Genomic DNA, 21,181 nt, shown 5'->3' with positions numbered 1-21,181 from the left:
GAGGGTGGCAGCAGCAGCGTGTCTAGGGATGAAAGTGGCTTTGAACTTCTTCTCCATGAAGCCCAGGCTTCTGCTGGTCAAACCCTCTGCAAAACTTGAGCTGTCTGCTCTAACCAGGGAGGACACACACCCACTGATGGAATTATTACATAATTAAGCTTTGTCCATTTGAGTGACTTTTTTTTTCTATTCACTATAGAAATGTCCATGAACTTAATAGTCTGAATGTTGATTTAAGGGCTCGTGGGTGTTAGAATGTTAGAATGCCTGCCTCGCATGCCCAAGCCCTGGGTTCAACCTAGCACCACACATACGCACATATAAAAATTTAATGCAAAGTTCTAATGGTCAGAAGATCAATATCATTCTTTCTGGAGCTAGGAAGATTTACTCGTATATAGAATCTACCTTTGAATTCCAAGTGAAGCGGTAGGCATGGTCATGACTTCTTAGTATCGTCAGAGTGTTGAGGACTCTGGTACTTGGTGTTAGGATTCTAACCAAGAAGATGCAGTCAACAGGGCTAAAAGAGCGTAGTTGTTTCTATGGCTTGGCTTATCACCAGTGCCTTTATTAGGGTAGACCATTTCTTTGTTTCTTTAACGTTTCCCACGTCCACAAGCTGTTCCCTGGCTCACACCATTCTCTTTCACCTTCCAAGCAGCGGTGGCATCAACTGATCACTGTGACTTTTCCAAGTCCAGCCCTCCCCTTCCCACAGCTGCTCTTGTGATTACCCCCCACCCCCAATACTCTAGACTCATCTCCATGTCTCTAGACCTCAAGTTGCATCTGAAAAGTCCTTAGTATGCAAGACTATATTCACAGGTTCCAAGGAGTAGAACCTGGACAGCCTTTAGGGAGGAAGACATTCAGCTGGACTCACTTGGATGAGACTTTCTGCTGCCAAACACACTTAGGCACATTCTAGGCCTACTCTGGGAGGCACAGAAAATAATGGGCTCATGCTGGTTTCAGAAGCCTCCAGTTTTCGGTTCTCTGATAAGCAAGAAAGATATAAACCAATGTACACTGCCTACTGGGCACTAGGCACCTCTAATACACACACACACACACACACACACACACACACACACACACACACACACCCCTTAACACCTTAGTCCTCAAGGCAAATCCCTTGAGAGAGGTTAGCATCAAGCCCTCCTTCTGATGAATCGACTTAGGCCTAAGAAATGTGTCTAAAGCCAAATTGCTACCGAATGCTAGAATTAGGGGTCAACCCCACGTTCGAACCATCTCCAAACCTCCTCACCATTCAAACCTGAGCAGCTCTGGCCTGCAGACTGCATTCTTACCTGTTTCCCTGGGACGGGTTCCCGCTGCGCAGTCTTAACTGTCAACTAGACATTCTCTAGAATCCCCTAGGAAAAGATTCTCAGCGAGACACTGTCCAAATCAGGTTGTACCTTGAGCATGTTCACAGAAGAATTACCTTGATGTGGGAAGACCCAACCCATGGTGGGTGGCACCAGCCCCTGAGTTTGGGTCCTGGGCTCTATGAGAGTGGGGAAAGCAAGCCAAGTAGCCAAGTGCTAGATACCCATGCATCCATTCTCTGCTGTTGACCGTGGGTGTGGCTCTCTGTCTCAGGTTCCTGCTGCCTCGACTTCCCCGCAGTGGCAGGACCGGAACCAGGAACTGTGCTAAAATAAACCGTCTCCCCCTAAGCTGCTTTTTCTCAGGGTGTTTTTATCGCAACAACTAAGTAGGAATAGAGGACACCTGACTGCCTCCTTCTTTCCCCATCTCCTGCCACCCCACGCTGTGATTTTAGGCATGGGCCACCATGCCCAAGCACAGGTTCACATTCTTAGAAACCCCCTGTGAGGGTGATGCCTCCAGGGTTCCCTGCCCTTCAGTGCTGACAGTTCAGAGAGGGAACATTCCTGGAGCCACAAGCTATGCACAGCTTTCTCTCACTGAAAACATAGGTGACACTGCCTGGGAAAAATCAGTGGATACCACCATCAGGTTGCCTTTCCAGCTCTCCTCTGGGCATCTCCACATCTGACATATGGGGCCCCAAGAATATTCACAGTTTAGGAAAAAAATGATGTTCAAGGTTTTAGAATTTGCTCAAGGGTTAAACTAATTCTATCATCTGTGTAAATCTTCCTGTCAGGCAGAAGCAAAATAATTATCTTAGATGGCATTTTCCCTAATAGGCGAAGCAAAGGCTGAAATATTTATGACTGTTTGTTGGAAAACCTTGAAATCGATTTATACTGTGGCATCTCCCTAATGGTTGAAGATGGGTCAAAGCAAAAAATGTCACTCACAGATATGTCTTGGGAGTGAAGATGAAAAATCCACAGAGGGGTATGTCTTAGTTAGGGTTTTACTGCTATGAACAGACACCATGACCAAGGCAACTCTTAAAAGGACAACATTTAATTGGGGCTGGCTGACAGGTTCAGAGGTTCAGTCTATTATCATAAAGGTGGGAGCAGGGCAGTGTCCATGTCAGTATGGTGCAGGAGGAGCTGAGAGTTCTACATCTTCATCTGAAGGCCACTAGGAGAAGACTGGCTTCCAGGCAGCTAGAATGAGGGTATTAAAGCCCACACCCACAGTGGTACACCTACTCCAACAAGCGCTACTCCCTGAGCCAAGTATATACAAACCATCATAGGGTAGTAATCAGAAAATAGTTCTAGAAGCCACCATGAGCGCTCTCTCCGCTCTGACATAGCAGGAATTCTCTGAGTCCACAGAGCCCTTTAGAAGACTCGTCGCAAGGCATGCACCTCTCTGCGGACTCAAGTACCAGCATGAGAGGCATGGCTCAGAGTCCAGGGGCAACCACTGAGACGTCCAGATTCTTGTGTCTTAGAACAAAGAATTAGACCTGGGACACGTGGACACTGATATAAATAGTGACCATCTACTGAGAGAGAAGGAAGTAACTCAGAAAGCTGGGGAAAGTCCAAAGCTCAGAGGCCACCCAAGAACACAAGTCCTCTCTCATGGGTCTCTAGCTCCATCATCTGTAAGTCATCTCATGACACCTGCCTTCATTGATGTTTGGAGCTCCTGGTCCTCTTTCCCTGGTCCTCACAGATACTGTATTATTATTTGGAGCCCACACTAGGAGGGCTTTCCCATCTTCCTCTCCCATTGGCTTCTTTCCTGTCAATCTTAATGCCTTGTTTTCCCACCCCACCAGTGTTTCCTTCTTCTTTCCTTCCACGAACTGGCTGACCAGTGTCCTTCTCTGTACTCCTGCAGCAGTGGGAGGGAAACCCATTTGTAGTATGTCACACATGGAAATCCTTGAAGCCCTGCTAACACAGGGGATGTGCTAAGCGGGCAGAGAACCTCTCCTGTGCTGTGTTGGCTCTGCTCTGTCCCAAGTCCTCTGAGCACATCTTTATCAGGTATCAAGGTGCTGTGACTTGTACAGAATCACACACCTGGTTACAGGCAAAGTTAGATTTGGACCCTCGATCTCCCGGCACCAAAGGCCATCCATTTTCTTTTTCATAGATCAGAGACAATGTTAACCTATATTGTCTCTAGAGTCATGGAGAAAAGCAATTTAAAGTGAGTATTTTGGGGCTGGGAGGTGGCTGCATGGGCAAAGTGCTTGCTGTTCAAGCATACAAACCTAAGTTCAGATCCCCAGCGCCTCTGTAAAACCGATCACAGAAGCACAGTTCTGTAACTCTAGTGAGGGAGGGACAGAGATGGGAGGATCCTAGAGGGTGAGCTCTAGGTTTAGTGAGTGAGCCTGTCTCAATAAGATGGAGAGAGACTGAGGAAGACAGTGTTAACATCTTACCTCCATAGGGACATGCACACACACACACACACACACACACACACACACACACACACACACCTTTAACCTTTCCTTACCATCTTGGTCCTCTGTCCTGGCTGCATACCTCTGGCTCCAGCCAGTCAGTACCTATCCCTCAACTCCTCTGAGGGACTTGGATACCCTGTGTCACAGGGCAGCATTGTGGTCTTTTGTTCAGTGCTCCCCTGCCCATTATTGAGAGGACACCAGGCTCAGAGTGTGGCTTGGGAAGAATGCACTTACACACTGCTTTCCTGGGTGCGTGACTGTTGGATAGCCAACGGCTTTGGAAATAATAGAATCGGAAAGTCTGGAACCAAGTTACCGGAAGGGCCATCTCCACCTGTCACAATATGGGGATGTTGGTATAGAGTAGGCCACACACCTCTACTTATCCACTAAAGAGTCCAGTGAGCTGGGAGTATCTGGAAGCCGACAGGACATCACCTCAGCTCCCCCTAGAGAGCCAGCTATCCCAGAGACTTCAAAGCAAGGGCCTGAGGGAAGGGCTGTGGGGAGATATAGACAATTAAAAAAAAGAATTAAAAATCTCAATGAAAGAATAGCTCTCAGGGTTACACAGCCGAGCAGTCAGGCAGTAAATTGGCACTTGGCTAACGGAGAGAAAGGTAAAAAATTGTGCTGCAGCTCCAGCAAGCCTCCTCTAGCTGCATGAACCATGGGCCCATGCCTGCCCATAAGCGCTTGATTAAAGAAAGAAAATGATAAACCCAGCGTGGCTCTCTTTCTACCCGAGCCAGCTTCCCTGTCTGCAGGGTCATGGTTCAGAGACTCCAGCACTAGAGAAAAAACAAGTCTGTGCTTTCCCTCAGACAAACACTCAAAAGAACCCAAACTAGGCTTTCCTTCGGCATCTTCCTAAAACTGTGTGAATCTCCTCCAAACATCTCTGTGACTTGTGTAGGGTAACATGATCTCAGGTACTGCCTGCCCACAACTCTTTAACCATCTCCTAATTCCCCTGCCTCAGAGCCTTCCATAGCCTTTGGTACCACCTATGCTAGCATGGTCTGGAAGACAAGACAGTGTTCCTCTTCCTCCCCATCCTTCCTCCCAATGACCTTCAGAAAGAACCAGGTCCCAATAGAGTCACCGCCCCTTGGTGAATGCCTATGGCATCCTGGACCAGGGCAAGCACACCCTTTGTTATTTGTTCTGATCACCAATTCTGTTTTGCACATAAGGATTTTTTGCAAGGATTTAGTTCAAGGTCCCAATAAGATAGGTTATGCCTTCGAACCCAGGGCTAGGCAGCTTTCTTCTGCAGTGCCCATTGTCCTGAGAAGAAGGGTATTGCAGCTTCTCCTCAGAAGGTACCCTGAACACCCACCACACTCCCACAAGCCTGCAGGGCGCTCGCACAAGCACACTCATCCTCCACGCCCAGAGGCTGTTTCCTCATGGTACTCAGGGACCTGCATTAATTGGCTGTTCATTTAGGGATTTATGTAAACCCCGTGAAAATGGGCCAGGGGTTTCTGAGCCGTATCCCACCCCTTCCTCTGTGAAATTGCCCGAGGATTGGTGGGGAGGAAGTGAGTATCTCAAGAGCCACAACCAACAGTTTACTCATTTCCTCCTGTGCGCCTCCCGCTCACACCTGGTGAGTGTGCACCTCGAGCTCACACCTGCATGTCATTTAATTCCTAAGCTTAGGTCCTCTGAGGCCAGTTGCACTTTCCCTGGTTCAGACTTGAAGAGGGGTGCTGGCCCACCCAAGCAAGACTCACAGAGAGCAGGAAGGATCTGGGCAGTCAGCAGTCCCTTCTCAGTGCATGTGCCCTCCCACCCCTTACCAAACACATCTACTGGATGTGAGAACTCTGGAAAAACTAAAATGCATAAAAAACATATCCCTAACTCTCCTTTAAATCCTTTGTATAAGTAGTTACTCTGTTCTGAAGTGTAGTTAACATTTTGAATGGCTCCCTGGGCTTAACAGGGGAGTCCCATGCTAGGGCTACAGGTGAATACTGGGCTATGAACCCTAAACGGCAGATACTGCCCTGGTCTGTGTAGAAGACCCTTAGAAAAAGGGAGAGAGATCACGGCAATGCCGTTCCAGACTCATGATTTGTCCTCTGTATAGCCCTTTATAACATCCAGACTTACATTCAGCTTCCGGCTTTTTATTCCTTCCTATTAGCTAAGTCCTTGCTACAGTCCTGCTCTTTTAAGAACTTGGTGTGAAATCTATTTAAAAGGGGGTCATCATAATCTCTTCCTCAAAATACAATTTTCGGCACCAAGTTTGACTTGAATGAGCTTGCCCTGACTCAAAAGGGACAGTCCCTAAACTCATGTCTGTGGCCCATCCATTGCTTCTGTTCTATCCAGTGTAACCAGCTGAAAACAGAATGGTGTTGTGCCTGCCTGTGAGCGTGCGTGCAAAGGCCACAGGAGGACATCTGGCACTCTGCTCTTTCGATCTCTGATTTATGCCCTTGACAGGATTCCGCACTGAACCTGGAACTAGACTGCCTGTGCCTCCCACAGCACTGGGGTTGTGGGCACATGCAAGGTCATACTCAGCTTTCTATGCAGGGGCTGTGGGTAAACCTTGGGTCCCCCTGCTTTCAAAACAAGTGTCCCCTCCATTGAAGACAGTCTACACCCAAATAAACAGATACTTCCTATTCCCTTCGGTCATAGACAGAAGCATCATTTTTATCTTAATAGAAAAATATGTTATTTTGACCCTATAATTCCCAGGCTCCCAACTCTGGCCATATTCGTCATTCTCACAGAATGCATTTCTTCTGGAGATTTCAAATATTATAGATATTTCTTATGCAATGTTCTAATACCTGCGATTGTAGATATTACATTTCTAAGTATTCATTTCACATCCACCTCCCCAGTTAGAGCCATTATCTCTGATGTCTAGCAGAATGCCCACCCGAAGGCTTGACCTGTCAGCCGTAAACGGTGACAGACGGAGAAAGAGGGGGTGGGAGGGTACCCATAACAAGAACTCATCCAGTTACTTGAAGAGGATTTTATATAAGTAGTATCTGATATGTCATTAGCTAGTGTTTGTAGAGGGGCTGAATAGAAAGGGTTAATGTTAATTTGAACATCATTCCAGAGTATTCAACTCAAGTTTTAAGGAGTGCCTCTTCTGTGGGAGTGTTTCCTCTCTCCTCCTCTGAGCCTGGTTGACTCTACCGCCCTGAATACCTTTCTCCCACATTCCTGAAGTCAGGCACTGTGGGTGACATGTTTAGTATTTACCTCCCATAAGCCTATCTCACTGTGAACAAAGCCTCCTCATCCCCACCATATAACTTGCCGGGCAAAGGTAGAAATTCTAGGACCTCAGCTGGGGAAAGGCAGCATTCATTCGTAAGCAAGTTGCCCAATGGCACTCAGCTCCTGAGGGGCAGACCTGGTCCCCAACGGTTGGGCTCAGAGCCCCCTTGCCCCACTATGCTTCCCATTGCATACTGAGCTCAGATTGGGTCATCAGAGTGGAGTTTGGTTGGGAAGCCCCCCCCCCCCCGAGGTGTTATGGTGTCTCCTGTGTTTCACTCTCTGCTCTGGTACCTCAGAAGGGGACAGCTGGAGCCTCAGGGACTTTCCCCAACCTTGAAGATTGATGAGATTGGAAACCTCAAGCAAGCACCTGTCTGTGGTTCAGGTTTAAGTTCCTTTCCAGAACCATGAAGACATTTTTTATATCATCTCTAAACCCTTTCCCATCTTAGCGTCCCAACATCCCGAGGCTCTTTTGACCGTATGTACAGAGTGGGGTGGTCGTATGAACTGGATTAGCTCTCTGATCTACTCAATCCTCCAGCAAAGCCTTGTGTGTCCGCCCAGCGCTGTGTGAGGTCCTGACGCTGGGAGCAGAGGCAGGTCTTCTGTGGTGGGCATGGCACTCATGAGGAGAACTCTGGGCTTGAGTGAGACTGAAAAACAGTCTTAGTGTAAGACAGTGAAGGTTCCAGAAGCTGCCTGGCCCTAAAGTCCAGGTCCCAAGTATAAGGGAACTCAGTGTCCAAATGGAAGGAACATCCAGAAAATTCTCTGACAGGCCTGACTGCCTTCCCTGCTGGTACTGCCTAGATATGTCAGCAGGGGTTTGCCTGGTCTGTACAAAGCTTCTCTCACAGGTCCCATGTTCCTTCCCTTGAAATTTATGGTGCTTTTCAAAACAAGCTCAACTCTCCCATCAGATAACATATTTTTACTTTTGGAACAAAAGGGAAAGCCATCTTTGTTTCCTTGAGATAAAAAGACTTGAACACATTTTTTATACATAAGGTTGTTACTTTCCAGGGGCAGCTTAGAAGGAGCCCCCAGCCCTGCTCCTTGTGGTCAAACGTGTCGTTTACTTAAGAGTGTACTCTGGGGAGTCGATCCACATTATAGGAAATTAAGAGTGGGGTCCAGTTCAAGCACATGAACCAACAGGACCACTGTGCCCAGACTCTATGGTGTTGCAGGGTTCGGAGGGTAAGCTGGCTCCTTTTAAGTCTCTGGCCCATCTTCACCATGAGCCTCTCCCAAGCAGGCTTCCCCAAGAACTGTCTAGGAGACCTCCCTAGGCCAAAAGAAGCAGTATATTAAAATGGTCAAAAGTGAAGCCATCATAGGCCTCTAGATGACAATCAGACCCAACCTTGCCTCTTACTATAATCCTGAACAAGCTACACAAGGCCTTTGCCTCTGTTCCTCACTTTTGAAACAGGCCTTAGAAGGTGGAGATGAATAAGCAGGTAAAGAGCCCAACATGGGCGAATAGCCATAGTGGTGATGTTGGTCACGGTAATGTCCCCAAGCCCTCCCATCTCTGAGCTGTCAGATGTCAGGGGTCATCTAAAGCACCGAGCACTCTGGAATGCCTTCTGAGCTGTCAGAGGTCAGGGGTCATCTAAAACATCGCACTCTAGGATGCCTTCAAGCAGTCGTCTTGGCAGAGGGGAAAAGCGTTGGGTGGCCTTCAACCAACCATCTTCCGGGAGCCCTCACTGGGTCCCTGGCCTAAAGCAAAATGAGAAGCCGCCCCTGGTCCTTTCAGGCCCTGGTCCTGTGCCCGGTTTGGAAGAATGCTTATTCGTACCTCACTTTTATAAGACAGGCAGCCATTTGTAACATCCTGACAGTCCCCCCCCCCAAGCAATTGGCTCTCACATGTATAATCCCAGTGATCATACTGACAAACAGCTATAAAATGAGTGACACGGTCCCGGTCGGGGTCTGTCATCAAAGCCAGGGTTCAGCCTCCCATGTGCTGCAGGGACATCCGCCAACTCTAGGCCTTCTCGCCAAGCCAGCCTCCTTTTGTGAGCTGCCCCATTATGGGGAGCCAAATTGCCATGGCAACCCCTGGCCCTGGGCCTCAGCATATCAGGGAGCCCAAGCTTGGCCGTAAGCCACACTTGGCCCACAAGCGCCAGGGGCACCTGCATCTGTCCCCAATGGTGACAGACCCAAGAGACTCTCATATCTATTCTGCGCTCTCTGAACCTGGTCTTCAGCTCAAAGCTAGACCCCCTGCCTGAGGCCAGTGCAAGCCAGAGAACCTAAGTAAGGTGTAGGGATTGATTGACTCTGAGAACCCAGACCCTCGATGCTCAGCAAAATGAAATGCAAACCAAATTGCATCCAGGGGGCCTGTTTTTAATAGTCACAAAAGAAACAGAGGACACTGACCTTGCTATATCCCATTTAACCCAGTATGCCCAATGTTAAAAAAACTGCAAATGAGCTATTTTCCATTTTTTTTAAATCCTCGAAATCTTATATTTCACACCTAGAGACACCTCAGTCTAGACTGGCTACATCTCATAAGCTTAGCTAACACATGCCTAATGGCCACTGGATAGCTTCCAGGCAACAGGATCCCAGATCTGAGGATCTGACCACTAGTCATCAAGAAGGGCTCCTTGTAACATCCCCTTTCACCTTGGGGGTTTTGGTTCATTAAAGACCTTTACTCATAGCAGTGAATCTCTGGGCAAAAGTGTGAAAGGATAGTTTTGGTGGTGGGGTTGCACACTGTACTCCAGAACTGAGATCATCTGGTGTGCAAACCCAGGGTGGCTGTGGTGCTTTGTGTAGGGATGGCCTTTGAGGTCCCCCGTGCTCAAGCCCTGCCCAGTATGGGGCACTCTCCTCCCGCTGCTCCTCTCAGCTCCTTTTCTTGCACCATGTCTGTCTGGACACTGCCATGCTTCCTGCCTCTGAAACTATAAGACAGACCCAATTAAATGTTGTCTTTTATAAGAGTCACCATGGTCATGATGTCTCTTCACAGCAATGAAACCCTAACCACAGTGGCACTGATGAACGTCTCTGGGAAGGAATGCTCAGGCTGCCTTCCAATGCCACCTCTGTGTTACACCTGACAGCACACTGTGCTCATAGTGGCTTTACTCTCCATCTGGGAGCCAACCAGACGACCCCCGTGGGGTCAACAACTCAGTGGGTGGGAGAAGGCCCATGGCACTTGAAGTTCCTTTTGTGCACTCTGGAGAAGGAGAGGGTGTTATCAGCAGGGGTTAATGCTGCAGAAATAGAAAAGAGAGTCAGCCAGGGCTGAGTGGAGGGGAGAAGGAAAAAACCCTGTAGGTAGCTGTGACCTTTAGGAATTATAGTTCAGTCTGAACAGAAATGGACTCCCACACTCTCTGACAGTTTTCCAGAATCAAACATGACTTAGCACCATGTGTACACGGGAGTCTGGCTGGTGGGATTACTTATATAATATGAAATAATATGAATGAACGGTTGCCATGTGTGGTGACACATCCTGATATCCTAGTGCTAGGGATGCTGTGAGTTCGAGGCCAACCTAGGCTGCATAGTAGCAAGACCCTGAGAAGAAATAAAGTCTAAATTCCTCATTCATTTAGCTACCTTCTGGGTTCAACGTCAGACCCCTGGGGCAGCAAGAAACACAGATGAGAGGAACTGGCTTTGTACGCTGAAGAGAGCAGTTTATGCAACTGCTTTTAAAAACATTGTCATACCACCATACCTTAAACCATTTGAGTTCATTTCATACCCTTTAGACTGGTCTTTAGTGCCCTTTGATAACGTTTTATCCAGTCCAGCATAGATATATTTGAAATCTACAAAATTCTCTTTAAAACAAATGAACCAGCATTCAGAAACAACTTAATCATTGGGTGGGTTTGGACAAGTCTGTTAACTTTCTGAGCCTTAGTTTTCTTATCACGTCTCTCCATGGTGTGGCATGAGAAGATGAGAGATACGCGTAAAACATCCCACCTGGAGGCTTTGACTCTCTGAAGAAAAGTTTTTATTGCTTTCTACTTGGTCCAAATGGGCTTTGAAGAAAAGGTGAGATGTAGCATTTTTTGCTAATGGTGTGACTGAATCTAGTCACTAATATTTCCATGGCTTGCCACTGTGAACATCTGCTCTCCTTCAGCAAGCAGAGGTCAGGAGGCCTTCTCCGTCTTGCATCCAAGTCATCCTGACCATGATTGCCCAACATCACCATGGCAGGAGACAAAAGAGCCTACCTCAACCAGGGAGTAAAATATCACCTCCTCTCTCTGTCCATTTCCCAGAAATTTACCTATCTAAAAGTGTCAATCTTCAACTATCAGAGGGTATACTAAACCAAACGTGAGAAGGTGAGGGTTTGTAAAGAACATTTGTAAAAATGAAAGCAGAGGACCTGTCTCCTTAAGAAATCTCATTAATCAATAAAAATAAGTGTCCCTGTAGTCCATGAGGGCGGGGATCTTATCCTTGCTACAGTGTATCCCTAGCACTTCCCATCGTCTCCAAAAGAATGAACGAGTGAATGAATGAATGAATGAATGGGCCTGTCAATCAGGGTTGCCAGGCAGCTTTCTAAAAAGAGAAACACAGGTGTCCAATTCCCATGTGAATAAAATACAAATACTGAAATATCACTTTCCGTCCTCAAATTGGCCCTCTGAGAAACAATGGCAGGAAGTGCTGTTGGTGAGAATTCAAGGGCACAGATTTAACTTTTCTGCTGCTGACAGAGATGCGCTTAGCTGCCCTACAAGCAATCTGACAGTGCCCAAAGCTTTATTTCTGAGGCAAAAAGAACCACTCTGACCCAATAATTCCACTCACAGGTATTCGTCCTGTAGAAATAATTAAAGGCTTTTGCAGAGATGTTCATGGCTTACTGGGTTGTTTTTTTTTTTATGTTATATGTATGAATATGTTACTGGCATGTAAGTCTAATGTATCACTCCCATACCTGGCGCCCATGAAGAACAGAGAAGGAGGTCAGATATCCTGGAACTGGAATTACAGATGCTTGTGAGGCTCTATGTAATTGCTGGGTATGGAGCTTGGGTCTTCTTTAAGAGCAAGAAGTACTCTTAACCATCAAGCTATCTCTCCAGGCCCCTGTGGTCCACTATTGAATAAAATAACAATGGTCTAGCAGGCTGGCATAGTCCCATTTGTAAAGTTTCTTAGTTAATTCTTATTGAGAGTAACCACCATCAGGGATAAATCAGTAGAAACTAACTTACTGACCATCAGTGTCCTATGCCTAAACCAGACATTGTAGCCATTCAAAAGTACATGATGTCTGATGGTGTTATTTTTAAGATGTGTTTATTTACTTGTTTTATGTGTGCACGGCCCCTAAGTGTGCACCTGCATATGCAGGTGTCTGCAGAGACCAGAAGAAGTCATCAGATTCCCTGTAACTAGAGTTTCAGGTAATTCTAACCACTTGGTGTGTGTTCTGAGAGCCAATCCCGGGCCCTCCGAGCAGCGAGGTCTCATAAGCACAGAGCCACCTCTCCGGCCGCATCGTGGTTTTTTAACATTTAAATCCAACTCGCTGTCTAAATATTTTTCACCAAGTGAGGATAAGTAGATCTAGCTTCAGTCAGTGACATCCCCAAGCGAGTCCACAAAAGGAATCGAGAAACAAGATTTGGCTGTTGTATCCCAGAATGGCAGTTCTCGGTGTACCCGCCCCCCTTTCAAAGGTCCTTTTCCTTGTCCCCCTGTGCAGAAAGAGAGGCAGAATGTACCACCACCGGGCTAGCGAGAGCTGTGTTGACATACCTGTCTGCTTGACTTAACCTCTCCCGGCAGGAGCAGTTTGAGTTAGTGCTACACATAACGGATGTGTTTGTTTTCCCCACAGATAATCGCTTACCAGCCATATGGAAAGTCTGTGGACTGGTGGGCGTACGGCGTGCTCCTGTATGAGATGCTAGCTGGGCAGGTAATATTTCACTACATGTTTTTGTGTGTGTGTGTGTGTGTGTGTGTGTGTGTGTGTGTATGTGTATGCGTGTGTTGCTGTCACCTTCACCCAACCAAAGGCAGGGGGGGAAGGGGGGCAGCACAAGGTGACCAATGTTGCTCCAAACCTCTGACCTGGGGAGTGAGGGAGTAAAGTTCCGAAGAGCAGACGATCATCTCCTGATCATAAAAACTCCAAGTGGGAGGTAGCAGTCTGGAGTGTGGACACGGTGGCCACCTTGTTGTGTCCCTTGCAAATTGATGACTGTAGTGGCCGCTGTGAGTTTTTCAGACCCGGGACAGGGTTATAGTCCCTACGACTTGGTCAACAAAGACCATCCCAGCTGTTGTTTATGACTTATTTATGAAAGGATGAAGAAGCTGGTGAAACTCACTGTTAGACTCCCCCTCCCCATCTATCTCGCCATTGGTGATCACTTCCACTAAAGTCTGGTGAGGCCAAACTTCCATTAGGAAAAGGCAAATTAAGTTTCACGTCTGATGAGGCTTTTATCTGAGAACGGAGTTGCATTGCTTAGCATAGCACTGCCCCGTGTAATGGCTTCCACACCTGAGCCACTGCTTTGATAAACAGCCTCTAGAACTCAGTGGCTGCCTCACACTCTCCTAAAGTCCTTTGCAGCTGGCAGAGGTCAGTGCTCTCCCATCCTTTCTCTTTTCCCTGGCTGAAGGCCTTAGAGTCGTCCACTGGCACCTCATTTCAGCCAGCGACGAAGAGAGAGTGAGGGACAGTCGTGGGGAACATTTTAGAACCAGGCCTAAGTGGTGGCTGTTACTCCTGCCTATGTGGCACAGGCCACTCGACTCCCCTTGACTGCAGAGAGGGCCAGGAGGCAGAGCTGTCTGAGAGCTTGACTGGAGGCAGTGGGTTTGGCGAACCCTTGAGGGACTTCTGACTTTATCCCTGCTTTGTCACTTTTCCTGTGGTTGTGACATGACATCATGACCAAAGCGACTTATGACAGAAAGCGTCCAATTTGGGGTTCACAGTTCCAGAGGGTCAGAGTCCATGACCATCATGGTGGAGAGCATGGCAGCAGGTAGGCAGGCGTGGTGCTGGAGAAGACGCTAAGCACTCACATCGTTACCTACAAGTGAGAGGCAGAGAGACAGGGAGCTAACTGAGAATGAAAAGGCCCACCCCCCGTCACACCTACTCCAGCAAGGCCACACCTCCCAATCCTTCCCAAACAGTTCCACCAAGTATCCAAACATAGGAACCTATGGGGGTCACTCTCATTCGGGTCACCACAAAACCCAACTCTCTTTTTTTTTTTTAACTCCTACAACTCTGAGGTAGTGCTGGGGACCTTGACCTTAGAGGCAAGAACCTTAATAATCAAGAAAGGACAGACGTACCCATGCTGAGCAGCAGACACATATGTTTCTGGGGACAAAATGCCTAGCATTCTGAGATGGTACATTGGTTGGCTATAATTTATTTGCACACTGAATGCTTCCTATGTATAGTGAAGATAGAACAGACAGAAATCCTCACCTTCACAAAGCTCACAGCTCAGGGAAGGAGAGAGAGAACAGACTAATTAGACAGTGAAAATATGTTAGTGATAAACTAAGAGGAGAAAGCATGTAGCCCTGGTTAGGAAGTGGAAGGGAAGCCACCAGCGCTGGATGTAGTAAAATAGAGAAAGCCAGAGGTCTCTGGCCATGTGAACACAGTTGTCACCTCAAGACTTTTACTCTAGGACAGGAAGCCTGTCCTTTATGTCTCTGTCATCATGTCGTATCTAGTAGATAGTAAAACTTTGTTTAGCTATGGCGAAATGCAAACACTTGCCTACATTCAGTCAGTATTCCTGTATGCTGTCAAGATTTGAGTGTCGTGGAAAGAGTAGTTTGTTTGTTTGTTTGTTGGTTTGTTTATTCAGGTCCCCCACCCCCCAATCTGAGAATTCCTCTTAGGTGTGATGCCTTAGTGTATAAGCACCGAAAAGCAGGTTATATAGGCTGACTGTCTGTGGCACTCAGATGGGGCAACACAGGTCACTTATGCTCAAAGCCAATTTCCCCTCCTGAAAATTTCGACAACAAAATTTGACTGTGAATTGCCAGACACCTGGGGACCTTGCTGACCATGCTGGCAATGTGCAGTCTAGCTCCCTGCCCCCTTAATCTTGAGGCCAGAAACCAAGCCCTGCCCTCATTGTGAGCCTCGTTGGATCTGCCAGCCAGCAAAATCAGCTGACCAGAGATACACCCTGGGCTTCCATTTCCCAAGAACATCCATGCCTTCACTTCTTATTGGCTGATGGAAGACTAGGGTTTCAGAAGAGCCAGCAGTGAGGTCCTATCTTCCTCCTCTCCTTTCTTCCCTTCTTTCCCCCTCTTTTCTTCCTTCCCACCTACCTGCCAGCCTTCCTCCCCAGGATTTCTCAGGCTGCATCCCCTAGTGAGGAGCCCAAAAAGTAAGTCTCCCTAGGCCCTTGTGGTGACAGAAGACCAAAGGCATGGTAATGTGCAGTTGGCTTTGGCTCACAGTTGGGAGGGCCCCCTCAGCAGCAGACACCAGAGACAGCTGCGCACATTGCATCCCAATCAGGAAGCTGGGAGAGATGGATGCTGCTGCCATCCCACCTCTCTGGTCAGTCCTGGGCCTCAGCCCATGGAATGTGGACACCCACATTTATGGTGGACCTTCACACCTCACTTAACCAAATCTAGAACTCTGCACAGGCATTCCCGGGCTTTCGTTACCATGGTGATTCTGAATCTCATCAAGTTGACAGGATGAACCATCACAGGCCTTGTATGTAGAGCCTGGATAAATGAACCATCACAGGTCTTGTATACGGACCCCAAGGAGGAGTCCAGACCTTCCAAGGAGGTGCCTCTCATCCCTGTTCCCATACCTGGAGCTTCCGGAAACCTTCCGGCCTATTTTCCATGCTGCCTCTCGGCCACTTGGCATGCCTTGCGTGCATCCGCCAAAGTCTATTTTGAAAAGGATGATAATCCTCCAAACTGACACCGGCAAGGTTTCCAACATGCTGGTGCCTTGCTGGGCACAGGCCACAACCTCTGTTCCATACAGCTCTACCCAGCTGCCGACAAGGAGCAAACGCTGTCCCAGTAGAGCCTAGCAAAGTGAAGTGAATTCCTGGTGAGTCTACAACTTGTCCACGGGTGTCACTCAATACACACAGCCCCTCGCAGTCACAGGGACACGGCGACAAGAGCAGATCGACGCAGGGACTCAGGAGGAAGACTGATGGGGAGCTCATCCAAGGGATCAGACACTACATTTGTCTTCCTTAACTACAGAAGGCTAACGACGGGCAGGGAAAGGTGGCTGTTTGCAGTTTTATATGCCTTCAGCTTGTCAGTTGTCAGCAGCCAAATGGAGCCATTAAGTCTGAATAGCCTGAGTCTGTATCCGGTTTCTGAATGGCCTGACAAACATAATTGCTTAGGCAGGGGCATTAACGGTGCCTATGTGGCCCTCTGATGAGCTCACTGCGGCTCCAAGTGTTCACAGTATTTGTCACAAGGGGACTGGCCCTCTCGTCTGTGTCCTTCCCCTTCCATAGACATTTATCTGTACCGGACGCTTCATCTCAGTAATTGGAGCTTCGGCCCAAATGGTCCACGTGTGTCCCTCTCCCTTCTCCCTGGGTCCTTAGCAGTCTGCAAAGCAACATGGCAGGGCCCTCTTCTACTGCCTGTTAGAAAGCGATTCAGGATGCATTTTGTACTGTGGGAGCCATCACTCCGTTCGCCTGATGAGAGCTGAGAGCTCTCCAGTGGGGCGTGGGGCTCAACACGTTCAGAAAATTCTCTTTACACAAGCCCGAGACTTGTTAATGGGGAGCTGAGCTCGGAACACTGTGTCCAGATTTGCAGACATTTAAAAATAGCTGTAGGAATGGGGATGGTAGGGGAGAGAGGCACTCTGAAACGGTCACATACTAAGTACCTAGGCAGCAACTCTCCCCACACTGTGGGAGCTGGCATTACTAGAAAGGAAGGTGGATGTAATTATAACCTGGCACCACGGACCTGCCTCCAGCACCAAGGCCTGCGAGTGGGTAATTATCGGTAAAGAGGCCCCCAGGGTGAGCTTGAGAGTCCTAGCAAGAACACAAACATATTCGCATCCTTTGCTTCATAATCCCACACCCAGGACGCTGTTCCTCAGAAGTAATTCAGAGGAAAAAAGAGTCAGCATGCAGAGTGTTTCTACTAGCATTTGTTATCAAAACGTGTTTCTCAGAGTGATTGTTAACACAGCCAAGGACCCATGAATCCATTTGAAGAGATCTTGGTGGCTCTTGGGCTCTGAATGGGAATACTGCTGTCTACCAAGAAAAATGTGTTTGCAACAGTCAGAAAAAAAAAATACAGATAGTATCTTATTTGAAATATAAGAAAACCCAAGAATCCATGGGAAAAAATAAAAGGATATTTGTAAATACGACAGGGAAACTATACCTATGAAGTATCTGTAATATGGCTACTTAAGAATTGAACAAGAGGGCCTGGTGGTGGTGGTACACACCTTTAAGTCCAGAACTCAGAAGACAGAGGCAGAGGCAGAGGCAGGCAGTTATCTGAGTTCGAGGACAGCCAGGGCTACTCAGGGAAACCTTGTCAATAAAATAAGACGAAATAAAGTACAATAAAATAAAATCAAACAAAAGCCCTCACCATTCCAGATGCTACTAGCAAGAACTGCACAATGACGATGCCAGTTGGCCTCCATCGTGCGTGAGGGAAGTCACATAGGACTCCACCCCTAGATGAACTTATAGGTGATTAAAACTGCTGAGAGAGGGAGTTAGTCTTCCCTAGAGATAAGCACCCTACATGATTACTCACACATGGCCAGCCCAAGATGTATCCACATAACCAACAGTGAATGGGCTCAGCAGCCTGAATTTACACATTTATTCCTATACATACATGCATTCATACACATACATACATACATACACACACGCATACACATACATATATATACACACGCACACACATACATACATTTATGGTATTATCCTGAAATCTGTAATAGTAGTTGTGTCTGTACGCGTGTGTGTACATGTGTATGACGGTATGAATGTGTATGTAAGGGTTGCATGTGCATGTGTTTATATGTATTATAGTGGCCAGAAGTTGCCACAGGTCTCTTTTTCAGTTACTTTCCACCTTCTCTTTTAGACCAGTTTCCCGTGGAATCTGGAGGTTACTGAGTAGCCTAGCAAGCCTATCTAGGGGGATCTCCTGTGTCTATCCCCCAGTGCTGAAATTATCGGCATGCACCACCATGCTCTACTTTAGAAAAAATATATCCTGGGGTCCAAATTCAAGTCCCCATGTTTGCATGGTGTTCACTCTGTCAACTGAGCCATTTCCCTACGCCATCATAGTTTTGAATAAGGAGTTAAAGGCCTACAAAGAATGTAGCCTATCTTGACTCAAAACCCTAGAATACTATACTAGGAGGTGACTGGCAGATGGCTGGGAATTGAGCCTATGCCCCACCCACCTCCAAGACACCATTTATCCTTCAGAGAACAAACACACTTACCTTAAATTCAGACTACACAATGCTCCTGGCAGGGTGCATTTCACATCCCAGATTAGAACATAGCATGTTTGTCTTAGTTGTGAACACCTTGGCAAAGCTCAAACTCCCTCCTGGGTTCCTCATTAGGGGAGATGAGGTGATGGGTGGATGTCTGACAAAAGGTATGGGTGTGTTAGCGGGCTGGGTGCCACTGTCACTCTTGGCTGGCACAGCCCTACTCCAGCACGGGCCATCTGCAGCTGCACTCCCCCGCCGACCTACCTTGTAGATGCCAGGTTTCATCTACACATCATGGCAGGCCCTGCCCATCCTGCCCTGACTAATTCATAGCCAGACTCATTCCTTCTCCTCACCCACGTGCCTGCCAACACCACATCACAGGTGCTTTTTTTTTTTTTTTTGGTTCTTTTTTTTGGAGCTGGGGACTGAACCCAGGGCCTTGCGCTTCCTAGGCAAGCGCTCTACCACTGAGCTAAATCCCCAACCCCCACAGGTGCTTTTAAAGCCAGGTATTTGCAACCAGAAAAGGGGCTCTTCGTTTACACTCAGAGAGGAGAGAGAGAGAGAGAGAGAGAGAGAGAGAGAGAGAGAGAGAGAGAGAGAGAGAAATGAAGGGTCATGGCTCACAGAAACTACATTCCCCCCCATGGCCAGCCCAAGGGGAGGGCTCCTTATACACTTGGCCTCTTTCCCTCAGAGCACGTGGCTCTCCTGCCCTGGATCCATGCCCAGTTCCCCTTCAAAGCTCTCTACCAGCGAAGCCGCTGCCATCTTTATGTTAAACTGAAGGTTGGTTGTACCAAAGATGATATTCAGGGACTTCCATAAGTCCAATCCTCCTGGGCACATCCCATCAGAGTGAGTGTGAGAGAACAGTTCCCTCAGGGTAAAAGACACAATGGAGACACCACTAGAAGGGCATTTTGGACACAGACTGTTTCCGTGGTCTCCTTACAACCCCTCCCAAGAGCTACCTCTGCCTCAGGAACAACTGTAAGCTCCCCTCCTTGAGCTTCTTCCAGATATTACCCGCTGGGCTCTGAACTAGTCAGAAATCTCATCATGGGAGCTGCTGTGTAACGGCCATTCGAGTGTAGGCATCCAGCCGAGAAACAGAGTTCCACGTTCCATGCGGTCCTCAGTGTGGTTTCTCAGCATGGTGATTGTAAGCCCACTAGAAGGGACGAAGGACATAATCTAAAAGTCAGCTCCTGTCAATTGCCACCAAGCAGACTACCAGTCATGTCCGGTCAGAAGGGCTCCTGTTCCTCTCTGCCCCTAGCCTGAAGTTCCCTTCACCTCAAGGCAAAAAAAGCATTCTCTGCACCACACCACACTCATACATACATACCCTCTAAACACAAAACCATCTGCAGCCTGGCTCCTTCATAATTAGATTTTTAGCACATAATTACAAGATTAATGGATTAATTATAATTTATTTGCAAACCACTAAACGTATTACTCCAAACCATTTTCCCTAAAGATTATCTTGTGTGGCCCAGCGTAAGATAATGAAAGAGACCGTTAAAAAGCGGGAACAGCACAACCAGCAGCCTAATTAAGGATAATCACATCAGCCCCCATGTTCACCAAGCTAACCTTGCCGCCTGCGGTGTGTGGGGAAGCACAGTCCATTTCTTCTCACAGATCTCTCAGTGCAGCCCTGGTAATGTGCTACTCCTTCCGTTTTCCCCTTCTTTGTCTGGGACAGCCTCCGTTCGATGGCGAAGACGAAGATGAACTGTTTCAGTCTATAATGGAGCACAATGTGTCCTACCCCAAATCCTTGTCCAAGGAAGCTGTCTCCATCTGCAAAGGGGTGAGTACATCCGGTTTCTTCTCTGGTGGTCAACCAAGATAACTGGCAGGGGAAATACCCTTTCCATACCTGATGCTGTTTCTGAGACAAGGTCTTGCTCTTTTGCTTGGCCAGCTCTGAACTCCCTATGTAGCCCAGGCTGGCCTTGAATTTGCAATCCACTCCCTTAAACCTCTCAAGTGCTGAGATCACAGGCGTGTACCACCATGCCCGGCTTCCTTTCCCGGCCTTCTAAGAAAGACAATGGGACAATCACAAATGCTTGCTGCTGCAAAGCTTGGTGGCACGCAGGGCACAGAGGGACAGAACAGACTCCCATCCCAGTCCTGTCCAAACATCCTGATTCATTCTGAATCTGTGCATTTCAGTCCCCTGTCCACCTCATAGCATTGCAGTGGGGTTGGGGAGTCATCAGAATTAGCCATAGCTCAGTCAATAACATGTTTGCCATGTACACATGAAGACCTGAATTCGGTCCCCACACCCTACACAAACCAGCCAGGCAGGCTGGCGTACACTGTTGAGGTAAAGGCAGGAGGATCTGTGGCTCACTGGCCGGCCAGCCTAGCTCCAATCCATGTGTCCAATCCAAGGAGGAATGATACCCAAGATTGGCCTCTACACATAGGCAGACACACACCATCTGTCTTCCACACATGTACTCATACATACATATATACACAAATACACACAAGTAAAGAAATAATCACAGGCCCTTGGG

The 21,181-nt window shown here is 47.7% G+C and overlaps 1 protein-coding gene across 2 annotated transcripts in view; it reads left to right on the top strand.

The window, feature by feature from the left end:
• The window catches only part of Prkca (protein kinase C, alpha), a 397,680-nt gene that overhangs the window by 357,320 nt on the left and 19,179 nt on the right, over nucleotides 1-21,181 (top strand). For both annotated transcript variants that reach the window (NM_001399299.2, NM_001429972.1), the window contains 2 exon segments: nucleotides 12,972-13,052; nucleotides 20,353-20,460. In NM_001399299.2, coding sequence (NP_001386228.1) covers nucleotides 12,972-13,052; nucleotides 20,353-20,460 — 189 coding nt within the window.

The sequence above is a fragment of the Rattus norvegicus genome, chromosome 10 (assembly GCF_021556685.1).
Source record: "Rattus norvegicus strain SHRSP/BbbUtx chromosome 10, alternate assembly SHRSP_T2T, whole genome shotgun sequence".
Classification (NCBI taxonomy): Eukaryota; Metazoa; Chordata; class Mammalia; order Rodentia; family Muridae; genus Rattus; species Rattus norvegicus.
This window is presented reverse-complemented; position numbering and strand designations above follow the sequence as displayed.